Source organism: Anomaloglossus baeobatrachus, chromosome 3 (assembly GCF_048569485.1).
Source record: "Anomaloglossus baeobatrachus isolate aAnoBae1 chromosome 3, aAnoBae1.hap1, whole genome shotgun sequence".
In the NCBI taxonomy this organism is placed as follows: Eukaryota; Metazoa; Chordata; class Amphibia; order Anura; family Aromobatidae; genus Anomaloglossus; species Anomaloglossus baeobatrachus.
The window spans coordinates 197,854,367-197,875,461 of NC_134355.1; the positions used below are offsets into that span (position 1 = coordinate 197,854,367).

General features: G+C 44.9%; 1 protein-coding gene across 1 annotated transcript in view; it reads left to right on the forward strand.

The window, feature by feature from the left end:
* Positions 1-21,095, forward strand: part of IPCEF1 (interaction protein for cytohesin exchange factors 1) — a 419,927-nt gene that overhangs the window by 345,431 nt on the left and 53,401 nt on the right. Inside the window, exon 9 of the mRNA XM_075339684.1 lies at positions 3,765-4,077. Within this exon, the coding sequence (XP_075195799.1) occupies positions 3,765-4,077 (313 nt within the window). The remainder of the gene's footprint in view (positions 1-3,764; positions 4,078-21,095) is intronic.

A 21,095-nucleotide genomic window follows, 5' to 3' on the forward strand; every position in this document is an offset into this window, starting at 1 on the left:
TAGTTATCAGACTATAGGGTAAGACATAGTTAAGTGTTAGACTAGCCCACAATGGGAGGGATTAGCTGATGGGGAAAGAGACAGTTCAAAGTTAGTAAAGAATCGGTGCATGACAGAAATGGAAATTTTGTCAGTAGCTCGTCAATGTCGCATGCAGTGGGTGATCTGTGGCAGGAGAAAAGGAGAATGGAGACAGTATTGGAGATAGGGTGATCCTGGAGTGTTGACTGAGACACAGAACATGAGACAATGCTAAGGCTAGAGACCGGCCTTCTAACAAAGTTGGCCCAGGCAGAATGGTACAAAGGATGGGACTCCAGCAGTAAGGCCTCAATTTTCAAAGGTAACAGGTGGAGATGGACTGGTACGTGAGCATAGCTGGTTTCCCGGGTGAAGTCTCTCCAAACATCTGAGAGCGCAAGGCACTTCTCTGGCACTACTGGCTACCCCAGGGGTCTCAAACACGCATGCGGCCCTTCAGGTGGCTTCTTGCGGCCCGCAGGCCCGTGGACCTGGTAAAGATGGCGACCGGTGCAGGGGCCGCAGCTGCCAGTTATTTATTTCAGCCTACAGTTTTGTCTTTGCCACGCACAGTGAAGTTCTCGCTGCAGAACGCAATAACAGCCGCCTGCCAATCAGAGGCAAGCACCTGCTGCATATGACCTCAGATGATTGCCTGTGATTGACCAGTGGCTGTTGTGCAGTGAGAACTGCTCTGCACGCGCCGGCCGAAAGTTCAGCGATGACAGCAGCTGTGATCATTACCGGGTCCACGTGCCTGCGTGCCGCCGACAGCAGGTGAGAAGAATGTTTTCATGTGTGTGGGGTTCTGTGTTGCTGGCTGAGGCTGCACTGTTTGTGTGTGTGTGGCATGCCGTGTGTGTGTGTGGTTCTGTTGCTGGCTGAGGCTGCGCTGTGTGTGTGTGTGTGTGTGTGTGTGTGTGTGTGTGTGGTAGCTGAGGCTTCACCGAGCCCACGTGCCTGCATGCCGCTGACAGCAGGTGAGAAGAATGTTTTCGTGTGTGTGTGTGTTTCTGTTGCTGGCTGAGGCTGCACAGTGTGTGTGTGTGTGTGTGTGTGTGTTAGCTGAGGCTGCACAGGGTGGGGGTGTGTGTGTTAGCTGAGGCTGCACAGGGTGGGGGGGGTGTGAGCTGAGGCTGCACAGGGTGGGGGGGGGTGTGAGCTGAGGCTGCACAGGGTGGGGGGGGGGTGTGAGCTGAGGCTGCACAGGGTGGGGGGGGTGTGAGCTGAGGCTGCACAGGGTGGGGGGGGTGTGAGCTGAGGCTGCACAGGGTGGGGGGGTGTGAGCTGAGGCTGCACAGGGTGGGGGGGGGTGTGAGCTGAGGCTGCACAGGGTGGGGGGGTGTGAGCTGAGGCTGCACAGGGTGGGGGGGGGGGTGTGAGCTGAGGCTGCACAGGGTGGGGGGGGGGGTGTGAGCTGAGGCTGCACAGGGTGGGGGGGGTGTGAGCTGAGGCTGCACAGGGTGGGGGGGGTGTGAGCTGAGTTTTCTGTGACGTAGCAGCGACGTCCCGTCGCTGTCGCTGTGTGTGACATACATCAACGAGCTGGCCCCTGCTGTGAGGTCGCCGCTCGTTGCTGAATGTCCAGCTTCATTTTTTGGTCGTCGCTCTCCCGTTGTGACGCACACAACGCTGTGTGTGACAGCGAGAGAGCGATGAAATAAAGCGAGCAGGGAGCAGGAGCCGGCATCTGGCAGCTGCGGTAAGCTGTAACCAGGGTAAACATCGGGTAACCAAGGGAAGACCTTTCCCTGGTTACCCGATATTTACCTTCGTTACCAGCGTCCGCCGCTCTCGCTGGCAGTGCCGGCTCCCTGCTCTCTGCGCATGTAGCTGCAGTACACATCGGGTAATTAACCCGATGTGTACTGTAGCTAGGAGAGCAGGGAGCCAGCGCTAAGCAGTGTGCGTGGCTCACTGCTCTCTGAACATGTAGCACAGCGACGTGTGTCGTTATGATCGCTGCTGCGTCTACTGTGTTTGACAGCTAAGCAGCGATCATAACAGTGACTTACAAGGTCGCTATTGCGTCATGTGTGAACCCAGCTTAAGTGATAATCCACCTAGTCTTTTGTGGGAGTACATCAGCTTATCTTTGATGCAAGGTTTTTTTATTGGCCTAGATAAATTATGAGATAGCAGATTGTAGGATCGTAATGTCTCAGGGTATAAATAGAATTATATAATATCTTAGGTAAAGCATTAACTGATATGCCCAATTCAGAAGAGGAATTTGTGGTCCTAATTATGGAGATCAGTTATTATTTGTTTGATTAGAGATGGATAGTTGTGCATGTATGTAAGGACTTTTAGGGAGAGTTACCTTTTCTCCCCAGGTAGGTGATATACTTTGGGTGTTCCTTTAAACTCAAAGTTGAATTCTAGAAGTTTTGGCATGTGTGGAGAAACCTCACAAAATAGAACTTCTGTTTATCAGTGATTTATAAAGTTTATCATCTTTCAGACAATATCAGGGGGCTTGACATGAGGGAATGAATTAAACCTGATCCATATAGATTAAAGGGAATTTGTCAGGTGCAATGTGCACCCAAAGCCATGAGCAGTTCTGGGTACATATTGCTATTCCCTGCTTAACCGTCCCTGTATATAGTAGCATAGATAAAGGGATCTTTAGAAAAAGTATTTATAAAGACTTTTTTGTCTTGTGCTAATGAGCAGACGGACTAGTCGCAAGGGTGTTATATTTCCTGACTAGTCCATCCTCTTAGCATGTTAGTACGCCCACAGGGGCGTGCTAACAGCCTATTCAATGCAGCATCACCAGCAGTGATGCACGAACCTGTGACTGCTGTGACTGCTGATCTGAATGCTGAGCCCTTCCGGTCATGCACAGTAGACCTCTATGAAGCCAGGAGGCATACACCCAGCTTCATACTGTGCATTACCGGAAATGACCGGCATTCAGTTCAGTGGTCACAGCGAACACAGGTACGCTCCAGCTCTTCGGGACACAAAATGCCTTTTGTTAGAGACAAATACTTCACATGAGTTTAGGGCAACTGTAACTATTTTCTGCACCACAATTCCTATGTTTTTGTGCAGAATACTTCTGGCCAGATTTCTCTGAACAGTAGATAGGTGTAGTTGGGTGTCACTGGTTGTTGGCAGTTCTTAGCTGATGGCACTGCAGGACATCTTCCCATTTCGAAAAAAAGGAAGAATGATGTATTTTTCATCCACTGCACTAAGATTCTTTTGTTGACAGCTGCAATTAAGGTCACCAACATTGCCCAATTATTGGGCTTCTTCAAAAGCGCTTGTTTAGCACATCTTGAAGTCCCAGTTTGCTTTGAAATCTTTACCTGGGAAAGACCTTGCTGATGCATTATAACTACTGTGCAGCTTGTTTCTGTTCTCAAACTTGCCAGTTTTACCTTAGTAGGCATGCCTATTATTTCTGTGTATAGAAATCATCTGAACAACACTGACTCTAATTCAGTTATTCCGTGGAACATATGCTTCTTTTACAATAAAAAAAGAATAATCAGAAAATGATTACAACTGCTGCTACAAAGACACAAACAATTGGAATAACAGGTATAGTTGGCAATATATTTTTTTCTTTCAGCTAATGAACATGTATACTGCTTGATACATGTAGTAGTTGTTCCTTTATATATGAGATCTAATTAGCGTCTAAATAAAGAAATAAAGAAAGATTCAGACTGCCTACATTTCATTGCCTAATTTAATTTTTATTCCATTTTACTTTTTGTTTGCAGACAAAACATAATTCACCATCAATTTCTTCTGAACTTGCAATACCACTACATGGGAGTTCTCTAGCCCACAATTCTGGATCATCACTCTGTATTATGGAATATCGAGAAAAAGTCTCACATCATCATATGACAAACAGCTCATCAGCTCCAGAACTTGAGAAATTGTTTGTAGAACAGAATTTACATCAAAAGAAAGATGTTGAAATGTTAGGCGCTGACCTTAAAATACATCCTGTTTCCAAATACAAGGAACCAGCATTAAACACAACTTTACCATCCGTAATTACAGAAGGACTGCACATGAAAATTAAAGGTAAGCACCAAAGCAAGAAAACAGAATCCATAAAATACAAAAAAAGAGAAAAAAGCAATCACTGTTGGAGATGTTAAATACTACAATGTAAAAAAAAAAAACCTTCTGACAAGCAATAAACCTATTTTGTGGGCCTACATAGGCAGGTAAAAGCTAACATTGCCATACCTCCCAACCGTCCCGGATACAGCGGGACTGTCCTGATTTGGGAGCTTCCACCCGCAATCCCGCTGTTCACAGCTGTTGTCCCGCCTCCTCTGCTCAGTGCAGTGTATAAGTTCACTCAAGATGAGCATAAATTAAATTCACATCTGCTGTGGTTTACCAGGAGAGGACTTGAACTCATCAGCTTGTGAGCTTTTTGTCCATAAGCAGCAGGTCTACCATTAAGCCACTACCTGTAGTGGGAAGAGGATTTGGTAATCTTGACCTGTATTGCAGGCAGAGAAGCCAGAAGAAAATTATTCAGCTACATGTAGTGTATATCTATCTATATCTCTATCTCCATGTAGCTGAAGGAAGAAGTCAGATTCTTTAGTTCCAATAAATCTACTATAAAAAAAGAGAAAAAAAATGACAAATTTTATGTACACCACTTCCTTGGAATCAAACCAGCAACTTTCAAACACATAACAGCAGCCCAAGTACTAGCTATTGAGCCACGAGCTTTGATGAAGCCAGAGGAAGGATTTTACATAGATGACCCTGCAACGCAGCCTCTGATTACACAGGACCCAGAGCTCCATTGTACAGTGCAGAGCATCTCTGTATCCTGTATTCTAGAAGGAGCGGAAAAAACATGGACATATTTGGTTTCCCTCTAATTGTAACAACCTGCACAACACAGTGATCAGATTATTTATGGGGATCGGTTAATGGCGAAAAAAATGGCGCTATTGATTGATTATTTTTCTCTATTAAAACCCATAAAAAATGGAATAGAAATGTATCACTGATGCAGTGTTCACACATACACAATAACACAACACAATAACAATCATGTCTAATTATTGCATGTTTGCTGCATTTTTTTTATGCATTTTCCCCGATATTTGATACATGTTTGTTGGAGATGTGAATCCAGGTTTTTGATACATTTTAATACTACAGAAAAGCTTTGATTCTGCAGTTAAAAATGAAGCAGCAACTTTTTTTTTTTTTCAGGCTCCACAAACAAGCCTATAGAGAAAAAAAAACACCAAAACTACACAGTTCAGCAGCGTCTTTAGACACACCAGGAGCGGAGAGCTCATGACGTCACATTCACTTTTCTTGGACATTTAGTCCGTGTTCACATGTAGCGTAAATGCCGGGTTTTTCCTGCTGGTTTTTTTGCACATAAATTCTGCTGTGTTTAATTGTCCAAGCAAAGTGGATGTGATTTCATGAAAAGACGCTGCTGAAATCTGGGATTTTTATGCCTTTTTATTCTGGAGGCTTCTGTGGAGATTAAAAAAATGCATTGAGAAAACTGCAGTTACTTTTAGAAGTGCAGAATCCAAGCTTTTCTATAATATACAAACACTTAAAAACGCAGATCCACATCTGCACCAAAAACGCAAAAAATAATCTGGAAAAGGCTTTAAAAAATGCAGCAAAAATGCAGTAGTCAGAGAACATTGTTATTATATAATTTGTTGCAGACACCTACAGAAAACAAAAATCCACAGGATTTATGCAACATCTGAACATGGCCTTACTTTTTCTGTGTCTATAATGTGTCATACAGTGACACATAGAAATATGAGATGAGTTCTGGCTCCTATGAATGAATGAATGAACAGTCCAGGCCGTCTGCTGAACATCCTCACTGCCAAAATTGTGTGCTTTGCAGTGTGGCCAAAATTTGCCATTGTGCGCCGCATGCTTTGTCTTCTGTTATTCAAAAGTTGGGAGGTATGTATTGCTAATGTGCCTGTCACACTGTTTTAAAGGGAATCTGTCAGCAGGCATTTGCTACTTCATGTTAAATTGGCATAATATAGACAAGGAGATTCTGAATCCAAAGGTGTATCACATAGATTACTGGCTGCAGCCTTTCTGAAACAAAGAATTTAGATTCAGAAACACAGTAGAGCTGAGATAGCTGTCCCTCCCATACCAGGCTCTCAATAGACATTGTGCATTGACTGGGAGGGATCTATCACAGCAGGGGGTGTTTGGGAGTGCTGTTCTCCTAAGTTTCTAGTCCTGTAATGGTAATTATAGTGAAATAAACCCTTTAGTTTAAGTAAACAATTGCACATACACAGTAATAAGAGGAGCACATTTGCTTTTTACTTTTCAACTCTAACAGCATGCTGTCTTCAGCTTACATAGCAAAAACCAGTTGACAGATCTCCTTTAAGATGGCCATACACGTTACCTAACGTGAAATTTTCAAGACCTTAATGAACTGCTGTCAGACACTTCTTGTGGAAGATTTGCTCATGTTAAAAGGAAATGATTTTACATGTTAAAATCCAGTCTGCCTGACCTTTCTTTCCACTGACATCTGAAATTAGCCACCTCTGGGGTAAGTTCAACAGACCAATTTCTCCACTTACGATTATTCTGATCAGATTTTGATCAAAGTTTGATCAGCGTGGCATCAGTTTTTGTCATACGTTGAGTGAAAAATAAAAAAGATTCTGCACCATGTCCATTCTGGCAGTCCGTGAAAATCGAACCACAATCGGATGTTTGATGGGGTCCAAGGTTTTTCCTGAGACATAGATTTGCATTGGTGATTTTTATGTGACTTCCCCTATCAAAATTGTCATGGTTTTGATTTTTTTTCCTGTGGAGTACTTGGTCTGAGGAAACCATTAGACATGTGCACAGCCCCATAGAATATCATAGGAATTAGTGTCATGCATGAAACCCATGGATATCACTCGTACAAGAAAATTGGTCATGTGCAAAAGCCCTTATAGTGACTCTGCTAAGATTATTTTCACATCATGTTTTGAGCATACATAATTAGTATGAGGCAATTTCACAAGATAGTATGGGGCAATTTCACAATTCATATCATTGATGCAAGGTTGTGACTAGTGATGAGCGGACTCGCAGATAACGGGACTGGCAGATCCCTGTGATCCGGTTTTTAAAATCCGGTTCCAGGCCGGAATCCGGTCCCCATATAAGTCTAATTAAAAATAGTGGTAGAAGGATAGGGGGATGGGAGCAAGTGCGCAGCACTTACTGAAGCTCCAGCACAGCTGTACATTGCTCCTGCGGCTTCTTCACTTCCTGGGCCACTCATTATTGTGCAACCATATGCACTTTTTTACCTGCCCACCAGCCGTCTTGGTGTTTGTGATTGGTTGTAGTAAGATGCGCCCCCCCCAGCCTATGTGATAGCATCTGACTGCAACCAATTACAGGTGCTTTCTGCGGGTCAGTATTATGGTATAAAAATAAATAAATAAAACAATTGGCATAGGGTCATATCATGATGCCCAGCACAGATAAAGCATACAGCTACAGACTGCAGCCCCCAGACGTGCACTTATCTTGGCTGTGTATCAAAATAGGAAGCGATAGGGGATCATGTGATAGGGACGTGTTGAAATGACGTCACACCTGGAAGGAGCCTAGTATCTACCGTCAGTATCGTGGTATAAAAATAAATAAAGCAAGTGGCATAGGGTCCCCCCATATTCTGATACCCAGCACAGATAAAGCCCATGGCTACAGGCTGCAGCACCCAGGCATGCACTCGTGTTGGCTATGTATTGAAATAAAAGGAACCGTATGCGGCTTTTTTTTTTTTTTTTAATTATTTAAATAAATAATTTTAAAAAAACGGTGTGCGGTTCCTCCCCAATTTTAATACCCAGCCTAGATAAAGCCTGACAGCTGGGGGCTTGTATTCCCAGAATGAGGAGGTCCATAGTTATTGGGCCACCACCCAGCCTTAAAATAGCAGCCTGCAGCTGCCTGGGATTATTGCATCCATTAGATACCCAACTCTTCCCGATTGCTCTGGTGCAATGGCAATCAGGGTAATATAAGAGGTTAATGGCAGCCCACAGCTGACACTAAGCCCTAGATTAGTAATGGGGAGGATCTATGAGACACCCTCATTACTAATCTGTAAGTGTAGGTAAATAAACACAAACACCAAAAAAATCCTTTATTTGGAATAAAATACAAAAAGCACTTTATTAACCCCCAAAACACCCTTGCAGGTCCGACGTAATCCACACAAGTTACCACTATCATTCCAGCTCTCCTACATCTGAACTGGCAGCGCGTGATCATGGAACATGACTGCCCGCTGTGAGCTCCAGGCAGAAAATGAATGAGCCGAGCGGTCAGCGGGTGACATCACTCAGGTTAGTTGCAGTCACAGCTGGAATAATCCACCAGTGACCATTGGTAACCTGATCTCAAATGACCTTAGGTTGCTTTATTAAACTCAGTGAACTCACCTGCATCTCCTGGCAGAAAACCGCAGGTTTTTTTGTGCCAAGAGATCAGATTTGGTGCTGATATTTTTAGACCATAATCCTGCACCCGCTGTACACCTCCTGGCAAAAAAAAATCGCATCACTACCGCATAATACCTCATGCGATTTTGATGCATTTTTTGCCAGGAGGTGTAGGTTGGGTGCATGAATATGGTGTAAAATTTTCATCACCAAATTTGCATCTCTTGGCCCAAAAATGCAAAAAAAAAACAAAAACCAAAAAACGTTTTTTTCTGCCAGGAGGTGCAAATTTGGAGCTGAAATCTGGTGCAGACATTTTGGCACCAAATTTGCACCTCCTGGCAGAAAACTGCATGGAAATGGCATCAAAGCCTTTTTTTCACATTTTTGGGCCAAGAGATGCAAATTTGGTGATGAAATATTTACACCATATTCATGCACCCAATCTACACCTCCTGACAAAACAACGCATCAAAACTACATGTGGTATGATGCGGTAGTGATGTTTATTTATTTTTTTTTGCTAGGAGGTGTAGATTGGGTGCAGGAATATGATGTGAAAATTTCAGCACCAAATCTTCATCACTTGGTAAAAAAGCTGCAGTTTTCTGCAGGGAGATGCAGGTTTATGAACCTGAGTTTACTGAGGTCACCTGAGGTCTCCTGAGGTCAGGTTACCTGCGATCACAGGTGGAGGACTGTGGGAACCTCCCACTGTAACCGCAAATAACCTGAGTGATATCACCACTGATTTATTCTCTTCCTGAACCTCCTAGCATTCAGTCATGCACCATGATTACGTGCTGTGACTTCAGATATGCAGCAGAGCTTCAATCATCGTGGGACCTCGTTTGGATTACGTTGGACCTGCAGGGTTGTTTTGGGGGTTAATAAAGTGGTGAAAGAGGGTGGGGTTTTTTGCATTTTATTTCAAATAAAGGATTTTTTGGGTGTTTGTGTAATTTTACTTTCACTTACGGATTAGTAATGGGGGTCTCATAAACCCTCCCCATTACTAATCTAGGGCTTAGTGTCAGCTGTGGGCTGCCATTAACCTCTTATATTACCCTGATTGCCATTGCCATTGATGGATCTGATGCAGCAGTGAAACGCTGCCACTGCAGGCACTCACTAGCCACAGAGTCTTCCAGAGTATTGCTGCTGGGAGCTCTTACACTATTTATATAGAACATCGGATGGGGGGTTACAGAACTCCAACAGAACTCTAACTGAACCACATGAGGACTATACAGAACTCCTAATACATGGATTGATATGATGAGGAGATTGATGGCCCAAATTAACTAGAAATAATTTGATATACCGATATCCCCTGATGAACCCCAAGACGTTGGGGGGAAACGCGTCAGGATCAAGCTGGGATCAAGCTAGTCCTGGCAGGATAAGTACCGGGACCACAGGTCCATCATTCTGATTAGACCCATTAACTCATGTATGTTCTCAGCTGTATAGCCATATAGGTAAATCTATAGACTGAGAATTGAAATTTCAAGTATTTACATGAAATTTGGACATAACCCTTTTTATTGATTTCTATTATGACATATGACTGAATCTGCACTCCAGCACATTTTACCTGGTGGTGGGATAAGATAATCTTTATAGTGACAGGGGCATTTAGGGCTAGCCGCCGAGGAACGGGGGGCACCCAAAAAATTAAGGTGTTTTTGACCTCCGTTGCCAGGTAGGGTTAACATCAGGGAATATTTAGATCCCCTTAGTTCATCATAACTATATACCTAACTAAATACAACAGGTGGTGTACACCCCTTGCCCACTGACCTATATTAGGACTTCACTGAACTATCACCAATCACGACTTTGATGTCCCCCTTTTTGATATATCTGGATATTTTTCCAATCATCTAGCAATTGTTATAGTATTTTAATATGAATATAATAAATGTTACGTTTTAGAGAGTAGATAAATGGTTTTCAAGTGATCCTCTAATTTATAAATTGAAATTGGTTTACGATAATCTAGGGCTTAGTAGCAGCTATGGGCTGTTATTAACCCCTTATTACCCAATTTGCCACCATACCAGGGCAATCGGAAAGAGCCGGGTAAAGCACCAGGATTGTCACATCTAAGGGTTGCAACAATCTCGGGTCGCTGCAGGCTGCTATATTTAGGCTTTGGGTGGCCCAATAAGTTGGTCCTCCCCAGCCTGGGAATACCAGCCCCCAGCTGTCAGGCTTTATCATGGCTAGGTATTCAAATTGGGTGAACTGTAAGTAATTTTTTTAGTTATTTAAATAATTTAAAAAACCTGCATGTGGTTCCTCCTATTTTGATACACAGTCAAGTTAAGCGTACATCTGGGGGCTGCAGCCTGTAGCTGTATGCTTAATCTGTGCTTTGTATCATACCCTACGCCAAATTATTTATTTTTATACTACAAAACTAACTGGCAGACAGTGCCTGTTATTGGTTGCAGTTAGATGCTATTGCACAGAGTGGGGGGGCGCATCTGACTGCAACCAATCACAGACACCAGGAAGGCCAATGGGCAAGGAAAGCAGTGCATATGGATAAGCAATAATGAGTGGCTCAGGAAGTTAAGGAGAGGTATAGTGTACAGTTGTGCCGAGTCTCGATGAGTACAAAACTCTTGCTTCATTCTTATTTTCTTTATTTTTCCTTTATTTATTTATTTTTTTATTTCCCCAGTGCCAGATCTGGATCAATACCTGGAATTCCGGGCCCGGGTCCGGCACCCATGTACCTTTTGAAAATGCGCGGATCTGAACTTTTACAGTGCAGGTCTGCTCATCACTAGTTGTGACACATTCACTATATGCAGTTGATTATATTTTAAATAAAAAACTTAAACTCAAAAAAAAAAACGTGAAAAAGGTGGATTGGATAACCAATAATAGTTTTTATGATTCTTCAATGAAAATTCAAAAATTGCCAATCGGATCAATTAAGTAAAGGTAACCACAAACGTTTTACACAGCTATTTTACGTAGTGTATAAAATAGGGACTGGCTTACAAGCAGAAGCCACTAAAAGAATGGTCAGGTCACATCTTTTAACCACTTTTGAAGTCTGAAGATGGTAAAAGTTTTTTTGAAGCATGTACACTCAAGCATCCTCCCTAAAACCACATTGAGATTATGTGCAAACAACATCCTTTTCAGGCGAAAAAAAAGGTTTTAAAAATGCCACAAAAATAACAATGTACAGCAAGATACACGTTTAGTCTTTTGTTTTTCCTTTTAACATGTTTAGGATTCAGAAACCATAAAGCAGTTAAAAAAGTAACATTTTCATTCTTCAGGCTGCTTCTTTTAGCAGCCAACCAAACTTTATAGCTGAAAATGTAGGGAAAAGACTTCACAAAAACTGAAGACAATACTGTCAGCGACACTGCTTTAGACCCGCAACACACATCCGTTTTTTTTTGTACGTGTACGGTACGTATTTGCACGTACCGGAGACACGGAGACCCATGTTGTTCAATGGTAGATGGCACACACACGTAAAATCACACGGAACGTGTATCCGTGTGGTAAGTACGTGTGTGCGCTTTTCGACACAGTCAACATGTCCGTTTTTGCCCGGCATCACGCAGGCACGGACCCGCTAAAGTCTATGGGTACATGCCTGCACGGACCGCACACGGAGTATGTCCGTGTTCAGCACGTTTTGTCCGTGTGTGTTTTTAAATGAACGATGTTATTTATTTATTTTTTTTTTTTGTTAAATTCAGTATACTTGCCTTTTTTCATGATGTTCTCAGTCATACTTACATTGGCGCTCGGTCTGTTTCTTCCCCCGGCTCATACTTACCGCTCCCCGATCACCAGCGCGGCGAGGAACAGCTGTGCAGAGAATGCGCGGCAACAATTACTTTGAAAAAGCCGGCCGCTCATTAATCAATCTCGTATTCCCTGCTTTACCCGCCCACAGGCGCCTGTGATTGGTTGCAGTCAGACACGCCCCCCACGCTGAGTGACAGCTGTGTCACTGCACCCAATTACTGTGCAGTAAAATAAATAAATAATAAAAAAAAAACGGCGTGCGGTCCCCCACAATTTTAATACCAGCCAGATAAAGCCATACGGCTGAAGGCTGGTATTCTCAGGATGGGGAGACCCACGTTATGGGGAGCCCCCCAGCCTAACAATATCAGTCAGCAACCACCCAGAATTGCCGCATACATTATATGCGACAGTTCTGGGACAGTACCCAGCTCTTCCCGATTTGCCCTGGTGCGTTGGCAATCGGGGTAATAAGGAGTTAATGGCAGCAACCCATAGCTGCCACTTAATCCTAGATTAATCCTGGCAGGCGTCTCCCCGAGATACCTTCCATGAGTAATCTGTAAGTTACAGTAAATAAATACACACCAGAAAAAATCCTTTATTTGCAATAAAAAACACTAACAAGTACCCTCGTTCACCACTTTATTAAGCACGAAAAACCCCTCCATGTCCGCGTAATCCATGGAGGTCCAGCGTCGCATCCAGCTCTGCTACATGGAGGTGACAGGAGCTGCAGAAGACACCGCCGCTCCTGTCAGCTCCACACAGCAACTGAAGACAGCCGCACGATCAGCTGAGTGGACACTGAGGTAACTCGTGGCCACCGCTGGATCCTCCAACTGTGACAGCAAGTCGCCTGAGTGACAGCGACGTAGTCACAGGTGACTTGCTGTCACAGTTGGAGGATCCAGCGGTGGCCGCGAGTTACCTCAGTGACAGCTCAGCTGATCGCGCGACTGTCTTCAGTTGCTGCGTGGAGCTGACAGGAGCGGCGGTGTCTTCTGCAGCTCCTGTCACCTCCATGTAGCAGAGCTGGATGCGACGCTGGACCTCCATGGATTACGCGGACATGGAGGGGTTTTTCGTGCTTAATAAAGTGGTGAACGAGGGTACTTGTTAGTGTTTTTTTTGCAAATAAAGGATTTTTTCTCGTGTGTTTATTTACTGTAACTTGAAGTTCACCCGAGTTCATTCTCATCGCGCAACTCTGTCTGCTGTCAGCCGACATCTATAAACGACATTGTGCATCACAAACACGGACATTCCACGTACACATACACGTTCATGCCCCACGCACACATGGTCATTCCACACGCACACACGGACAGCATACGCCATCAACACGGATGTCATACGTACCGGAGAACCGCCTCTAAAAAATGGAACACGGACCCGAAAAACGGACCGTAAGACACGTACGTTTTTTTTGCGGAAGTGTGTTTTAGGCCTTTGAAACAAGACTGCCGGCTTTTCCTTGAAGTGGCTTTCTAATGGAAAACCTCTGCAGCTTTGCTGTTGGGCTTAAAGGGGTTATCCGGCTTATTTTGAGGGTTTTTTTTCATTATTACCCTATTGGGCTACATTGGGGCAGGTAAGTAGATAGAGACCACTTACCTGCCCTGCTGTCAGCCCCTCTCCCCCGGCTCAGAGTGGTCCTGCCGCGATTTTGCTGCTTCCGGTCATTTCATGTCAACATGGGCAGGACCATGTTGACATGCAAATCTGGAAACAGCATGTCGCCGCCCTGCTGGGCGGGTACTGTGCGTGGAGTCCCCGCCCCCTTCCCTGCACCCTCCCACACATTCCCCCGCACCCCGTACTCTGCCCACAACCTCCCCCTGCACTTCTGTGGGACCCGTGACCTGGGGGAGGGGCCTGGCGGCGGCTGCAGCGGTGTCAGCGCCAGCACCAGGCCCCTGCTCAGGATCACACATTCAAATATACCAGCATCACAGATCACAAATGCCGATATATTTGAAAGCGCTGATGAGAAAGAACGCTGCTTCTCATCACTGCCCGGCTGTCTGTGTTTGACAGATCAGGACAGCGGTGACGTCACTACTGTGCTGATATGTCCAGAGCACAGACAGCGCACGAACGTGCAGGAGCGGCGGGGACAGAGGACGGGTGAGTATGTACTCCCTACATGTGTTCCCTATGGGGGTAGGGGGGGGGTCGGTGCAGAGCGCCGTGTGTGCGTGCGGTGCAGAGCCTGATGTGTGTATGTGGTGCAGAGCCTGATGTGTGTATGCGGTGCAGAGCCCGATGTGTGTATGCGGTGCAGAGCCCGATGTGTGTATGCGGTGCAGAGCCCGATGTGTGTATGCGGTGCAGAGCCCGATGTGTGTATGCGGTGCAGAGCCCGATGTGTGTATGCGGTGCAGAGCCCGATGTGTGTATGCGGTGCAGAGCCCGATGTGTGTATGCGGTGCAGAGCCTGATGTGTGTATGCGGTGCAGAGCCTGATGTGTGTATGCGGTGCAGAGCCTGATGTGCGTATGCAGTGCAGAGCCTGATGTGTGTATGCGGTGCAGAGCCCCCGATGTGGGGCTGTTATTTGCAATACTGTAGTGATAACAGGTCAGGTGCTGGGGCAGAATATACTGACAGGGAATGTGTGCAGGGGGCAGGCAGAGGGCGGGGCTGGACACTGGGGAGGGGCTGGACAGTGAGGCCGGGCGGTGCCAGCTGTGACTGGGAGGTTTTGCACAGGAAGTGGTCAGTTTGCTGGAGCTGAATGTAAACAAGGAGCTGTAGAGAATAAGGGTATGTGCGCACGTTGCTTTTTACCTGCTTTTTACCTGCTTTTTTGCTGCTTTTTCTTCTGCGCTGTTTAATGCCAAAATGGATGTGTTCTTCTATTCAAGCAAAGTCTATGGGAATTTGGGTTTCTTATTCACACTATGTTGTTCAAAATGTTGCCTTTTTGTGGCAGAACTTTGGTCAAAAACTCAGCTTTGCAGTGCAAACCCAAATGGCAAAAACAATTGACATGTTGCTTTTTTGAAAAGCTGAGTTCTTGACCAAAGTTCTGCCTCAAAAAGGCAGCATTTTGAACAACATAGTGTGAACAAGAAACCCAAATTCCCATAGACTTTGCTTGAATAGAAGAACACATCCATTTTGGCATTAAACAGCGCAGAAGAAAAAGCAGCAAAAAAGCAGGTAAAAAGCAACGTGCGCACATACCCTAAAGGGTGAATTCAAGAGGAACAAAAGTTAGAAAACAAAAAATAACAATGTAGGGGAGTTTTATATGACAATACAGCACAGATTAGCTTAAACTCAAAAATTTTTGTTATGTCGGACAACCCCTTTAAGTTTTGTGCAAATATGCTGAAAGAGCTTTTTTTCTAAAGCGGTTTTGAAAAAGCACCTGTTAAATAAAAAAAGTATATTTATGAAGAAAACTTTTCAAAATTAGGTATTGTCAACTGAAAAGGCTGCAAAGAACGCTTCAGGTTAAAAAAAAAAAGCTTCCAAAAGTCTTCCTAATCTCTTCAAAACCACTTCAGGGAAAGAAAATCTCCCTCATAAACTCCCCTAAAGCTATGTGCCCACGTTGAGTTTTTTCTTGCGTTTCCGCAGCGTTTTGAACTGCAGCGTTTTAATGCGTTTTGATTTCCAGGCAAAGTCTATGGGAAGTAGGGCTTTCTTGTGCGCACAATGCTTTTAAAAATGCAGCGTTTTAGTTGCAGAAAATTTGTCAAAATCTCTGTGTTTGAAGAAGCGGCATGTCAATTGTTTTTGCCATTTTGGCAGCTTTTTGCTAACCTTAAAGTCAATGAGAACTTTCAAAACGCATCCTAAATCAAAATTCTAGCGTTTTACATGCTTTTTTGATGCAAAACGAATGCTTTTTTGACAAAATAAAAGCATGCGTTTTTTTTACATTATAGTGAGGTCTTGATGTGTCCCTTTTCACACACATATAGTCCGACTATAAAAAAATAGAAAAACACTAATTTAATGTTATTTTATACATAAATATTATATCACAATCTTTTTATTAAAATTAGCTATTTTGTGTATGATTTAAAGCATAATATTTGTTATAATTTTGTTTCCATTTTTTTCATAGCGTTTGAATGTTTAAACTTTATTTAGTAGTGTATTTGTATTGAAAATGCATCTGTCTTTAAGCGCTGAAAAAGCATGTAAAACGCTGTCTAAACGTGGCAAAAACGCTATAAAAACGCATGCGTATTTTCAGCGGTTTTGTGGTCAAAACCAAATTTGACAATGACAAATTCTGCCAGAGGATGCGTTCATTTCTGCAAGGTACTGGACACAACGTGCGCACATGGCCTAAAGATTTTATAAAGTGGTATCTGCTAGAAAATACCTACATTTTTTGTGAACATAGCTTTACAGCGTAATTCTGTTTCAGTGCATAAAGCCTGAATTCATTAAGCCTTGTGTCACAAGCGAGTCTTAATGCTTCTGTGCGTCTCACCATGATGTTACTTTAGTCCGGGACTGACTAATATTTCTGGCATAAAGAACGTCACCACATTTGCTCAATTTGTCAGGTGCCTGACTCCCTCTACTATGGCAAAGTTTGACCAAATGTCTTATTTTTTTTAGCATTTTTTGCGCATTTTCAAGGTGTTTTATTCTGGCCTAAAGATTTCATAGTCGTTGACATGAACTTGGTGCAGCCTGTTCCAGCACACCTTGGATCAAGATCAAAACGCTAGCCCTGATGAATAGGCACAATAGTATGTCTTGTAAATTTCTAAAATTTTCTGAAGCTTTGGAAATAAAATAGCCTAATATTTTCAACTGTAACAGCCATAGTATCATGCTCAAATTCACTAGGGCTTCTGAGGCCAAGACTTGGAGATATGATAATAATCTGAAACAGAATCTGAATATAATAAATATATTTGTTCATTAATTTAGGACCAAGATGAATTCTCAGCAGAGAGGGAAGAAGGGTGGAGAGGGAATTGTGACTTTCTTCCAGAACATCTGTTTTCTGTATCCGTAAAGGATGTTCCTCTTTAAAGGGAACCTGTCATATAAAAAAAACTATTAACCTGCAGATATGTGGTTAAAGACACACTCCCATTAACTTTTTTTAATTAAATGTGTTGGTATATATGCATGTAATATAGATATAGATAGATATATATATACTCCCCACTGCTTTCTCTGGTGTCCAGCATTGTTGTTCTCCTCTTCTAAGTGACTTCACCACAATTGTGACTAGCTGCTCACTCTGTGCTCTATTTATGAGCCAGAAGTCTCTATTACAGTGTAAGGCTAAGTTCACATTTCCGCTAAAATCTATCAGTCACAATCCGCTGCTCTTGTAAACAGCGGAATCCGTTTAGCGGATTCCGCTGCTCCCATAGACTTGTATGAGCAGCGGATTGTGACTGATGATGCTGCGTTGCACCCTCCGCCCGACTGATCAGTCGTGGAACGACTGACCGCCGGGCGGGGGGAACGCAGCATGTAACGTTTTTTGAGCAGCGAGATCCGTCGGATTTCGCTGCGCATGCTCTCTGGCTCCCTGCACACGTCACCAGCTTTGGTTGGTTACCCGATATTTACCCTGGTTACGGTGCAAGGAGCCAGCGCTAAGCGGTGTAGGCCCGTAACCAAGGTAAATATCGGGTAACCAAGGTAAACATCGGGTGCTTTGCTGTTACCCGATATTTAGGCTGGTTACGTGTGCAGGGAGGCCGACACATCCCCGCTCGGCCCCGCCCCCTCCCGCACTCCGCACATGTATGTACACACACACACACCTGTCCCCAGCCATGCAGACAAGCACTGCCACTGACACCCTCGTCTGGCCCCGCCCCCTGCTCGGCTCCGCCCCCTCCCGCACTTTGCATGTGCATACATACATACATACATACACACACACATACATACATACATACATACATGCACATACACACACTCACTCACTCACAGATACACTCACCTGTCCCCAGCCATGCAGACCGCAGCACTTCCACTGACATCCTCAGCGCCTGGCCCCGCCCCCCGCTCGGCTCTGCCCCAGAACTCCGCCCCCCGCACACAACGGAATCCGACAAAGAATTCTGTTCTTTGTCATCCGTTGTACAGCGTTGAACAGCGCATCAGTCACATGCGTCAAGCGACGCATGTGACTGATACAAATCAACGGAAATGTGAACTTAGCCTAAAGGGTACTTTACACGCTGCGATATCGGTACTGATATCGCTAGCGAGCATACCCGCCCCCGTCGGTTGTGCGTCACGGGCAAATCGCTGCCCATGGCGCACAACATCGCTAACACCCATCACACGGACTTATCTTCCCTGCGACATTGCTGTTGCTGGCAAACCGCTTCCTTTCTAAGGGGGCGGTTCGTGCTGCGTCAAAACGACGTCACACGGCAGCCGTCCAATAGCAGAGGAGGGGCGGAGATGAGCGGCTGGAACATGCCGCCCACGTGCTTACTTCCTCATTGCCGGTGGACAGAGGTAAGGAGATGTTCGTCGCTCCTGCGGTGTCACACATAGCGATGTGTGATGCCGCAGGAACGACGAACAACATTGCTACTGACCAGACAACAATTTTTCATAAACAAACAACCTCTCACAAACGATTTTTGCCTTTTTTGCGATTGTTAAGGTCGCTCCAGCCTGGCACACGCTGCGATGTCGCTAACTACGCCGGATGTGCGTCACAAACACCGTGACCCCGACGATATATTGTTAGCGATGTCGCAGTGTGTAAATGGCCCTTTAGTCTATGGAGCCTTGTTGTGATGCTCCATAGGCTTCCATTGTAAGTCTTTTCTGGGTCATGTTGCCCTTTGCATGACTCAGAAAATCTGGAGAGCGGTGATGTCGCACAAAAGAGCAGAAGAACTGCACTGGGACACAGGAGACAGCAGCGGTACATGAGTATATTAATAAGCTCACCCCACATTACATGCATATGTACTCACATTTAATGAATAAAAAACTTAGAGAATCTATCACCAGGTTTTTGCCACCTAATCTTAGAGCAGCATAACGTAGGGACAGAGATCCTGATTCTGGCGATGTGTCACTTACTGTGCTGCTTAATGTAGTTTTGATAATCTACTGCTGCTTAATCAGTGATTTTATCATTACAGGACTTGTTTGCATGCTGCCAGATAGCCCGAGATATTCCTGAGCTCTGTATAACTCTAAGGGATGCTTCACACACAGCGAGCTCACTGCCGAGATCGCTGCTGAGTCACGCTTTTTGTGACCTCATTAGCGATCTCGCTGTGTGTGACACTGAGCAGCGATCTGGCCCCTGCTGCGAGATCGCTGCTCGTTACACACAGCCCTGGTTCGTTTTCTTCAAAGCCGCTCTCCTGCTGTGACACACAGATCGCTGTGTGTGACAGCAAGAGAGCGACAAATGAAGCGAGCAGGGAGCAGGAGCCGGCATCTGACAGCTGAGGTAAGCTGTATCCAAGATAAACATCGGGTAACCAAGGTGGTTACCCGATATTTACCTTAGTTACCAGCCTCCGCAGCTCTCACGCTGCCTGTGCTGCCGGCTCCGGCTCTCTGCACATGTAGCTGCTGTACACATCGGGTTAATTAACCCGATGTGTACAGCAGCTAGGAGAGCAAGGAGCCAGCGCTAAGCAGTGTGCGCGGCTCCCTGCTCTCTGCACATGTAGCTGCATTACACATCGGGTTAATTAACCCGATGTGTACTGTAGCTAGGAGAGCAAGGAGCCAGCGCTAAGCAGTGTGCGCGGCTCCCTGCTCTCTGCACATGTAGCTGCATTACACATCGGGTTAATTAACCCGATGTGTACTGTAGCTAGGAGAGCAAGGAGCCAGCGCTAAGCAGTGTGCGCGGCTCCCTGCTCTCTGCACATGTAGCTGCATTACACATCGGGTTAATTAACCCGATGTGTACTGTAGCTAGGAGAGCAAGGAGCCAGCGCTCAGTGTGCGCGGCTCCCTGCTCCCACTGGTAACTAATGTAAACATCGGGTAACCATACCCGATGTTTACCTTAGTTACCAGTCTCCGCAGCTTCCAGACGGCGGCTCCGTGCAAGCGCAGCGTCGCTTGCACGTCGCTGCTGGCTGGGGGCTGTTCACTGGTCGCTGGTGAGATCTGCCTGTTTGACAGCTCACCAGCGACCATGTAGCGATGCAGCAGCGATCCTGACCAGGTCAGATCGCTGGTCGGATCGCTGCTGCATCGCTAAGTGTGAAGGTACCCTTAGATCTGCAGCAGAGAAAACATTGATGTTATCAAAATGTCAGCAAACAGCTCAGTAAGTGACACATCGCTGGAATCAGAGTCTCTGTCTCTACATTATGCTGCTCTCAGAAGGGGTAGCAAAAACCTAGTGACAGATTCCCTTTAATGGGAGTGTTTCTTTACTCCGCACGTTAATAGCATTTTAAGCTGTGCAGCCACCACATTGAAAACGCAGCTACCAGAAATAAATTAATTCATACATTCCAGTAGCCTTTGGATTTGATTCATAAAATCGCAATCAATTTGGCGTCAGTCACTACTCAGCATACAGTGAACGGTGGCTGTAGCCGGCTGACAGCCAAATTAGTACTGCTGAAAGCAGACCTGGCTGTCAGTCAGTATAGAAGTGTATTTACAGTCACCCTCACTGTATGTCAAGTGGTGACTAAACCCGTGTCAGCCATACCTCTACCACTGAAAGCCATAGGCACGGTTTGTGCTGAGCTCTGCAGAGGTCATTTCTGTCTTAAGCATAATAAACACCAGTAGTACACAGAGGACGTAATAAAGAAAGGACTACCTGAACTAGTAGAATAAAGATGAGTGGTTTGATCAGTG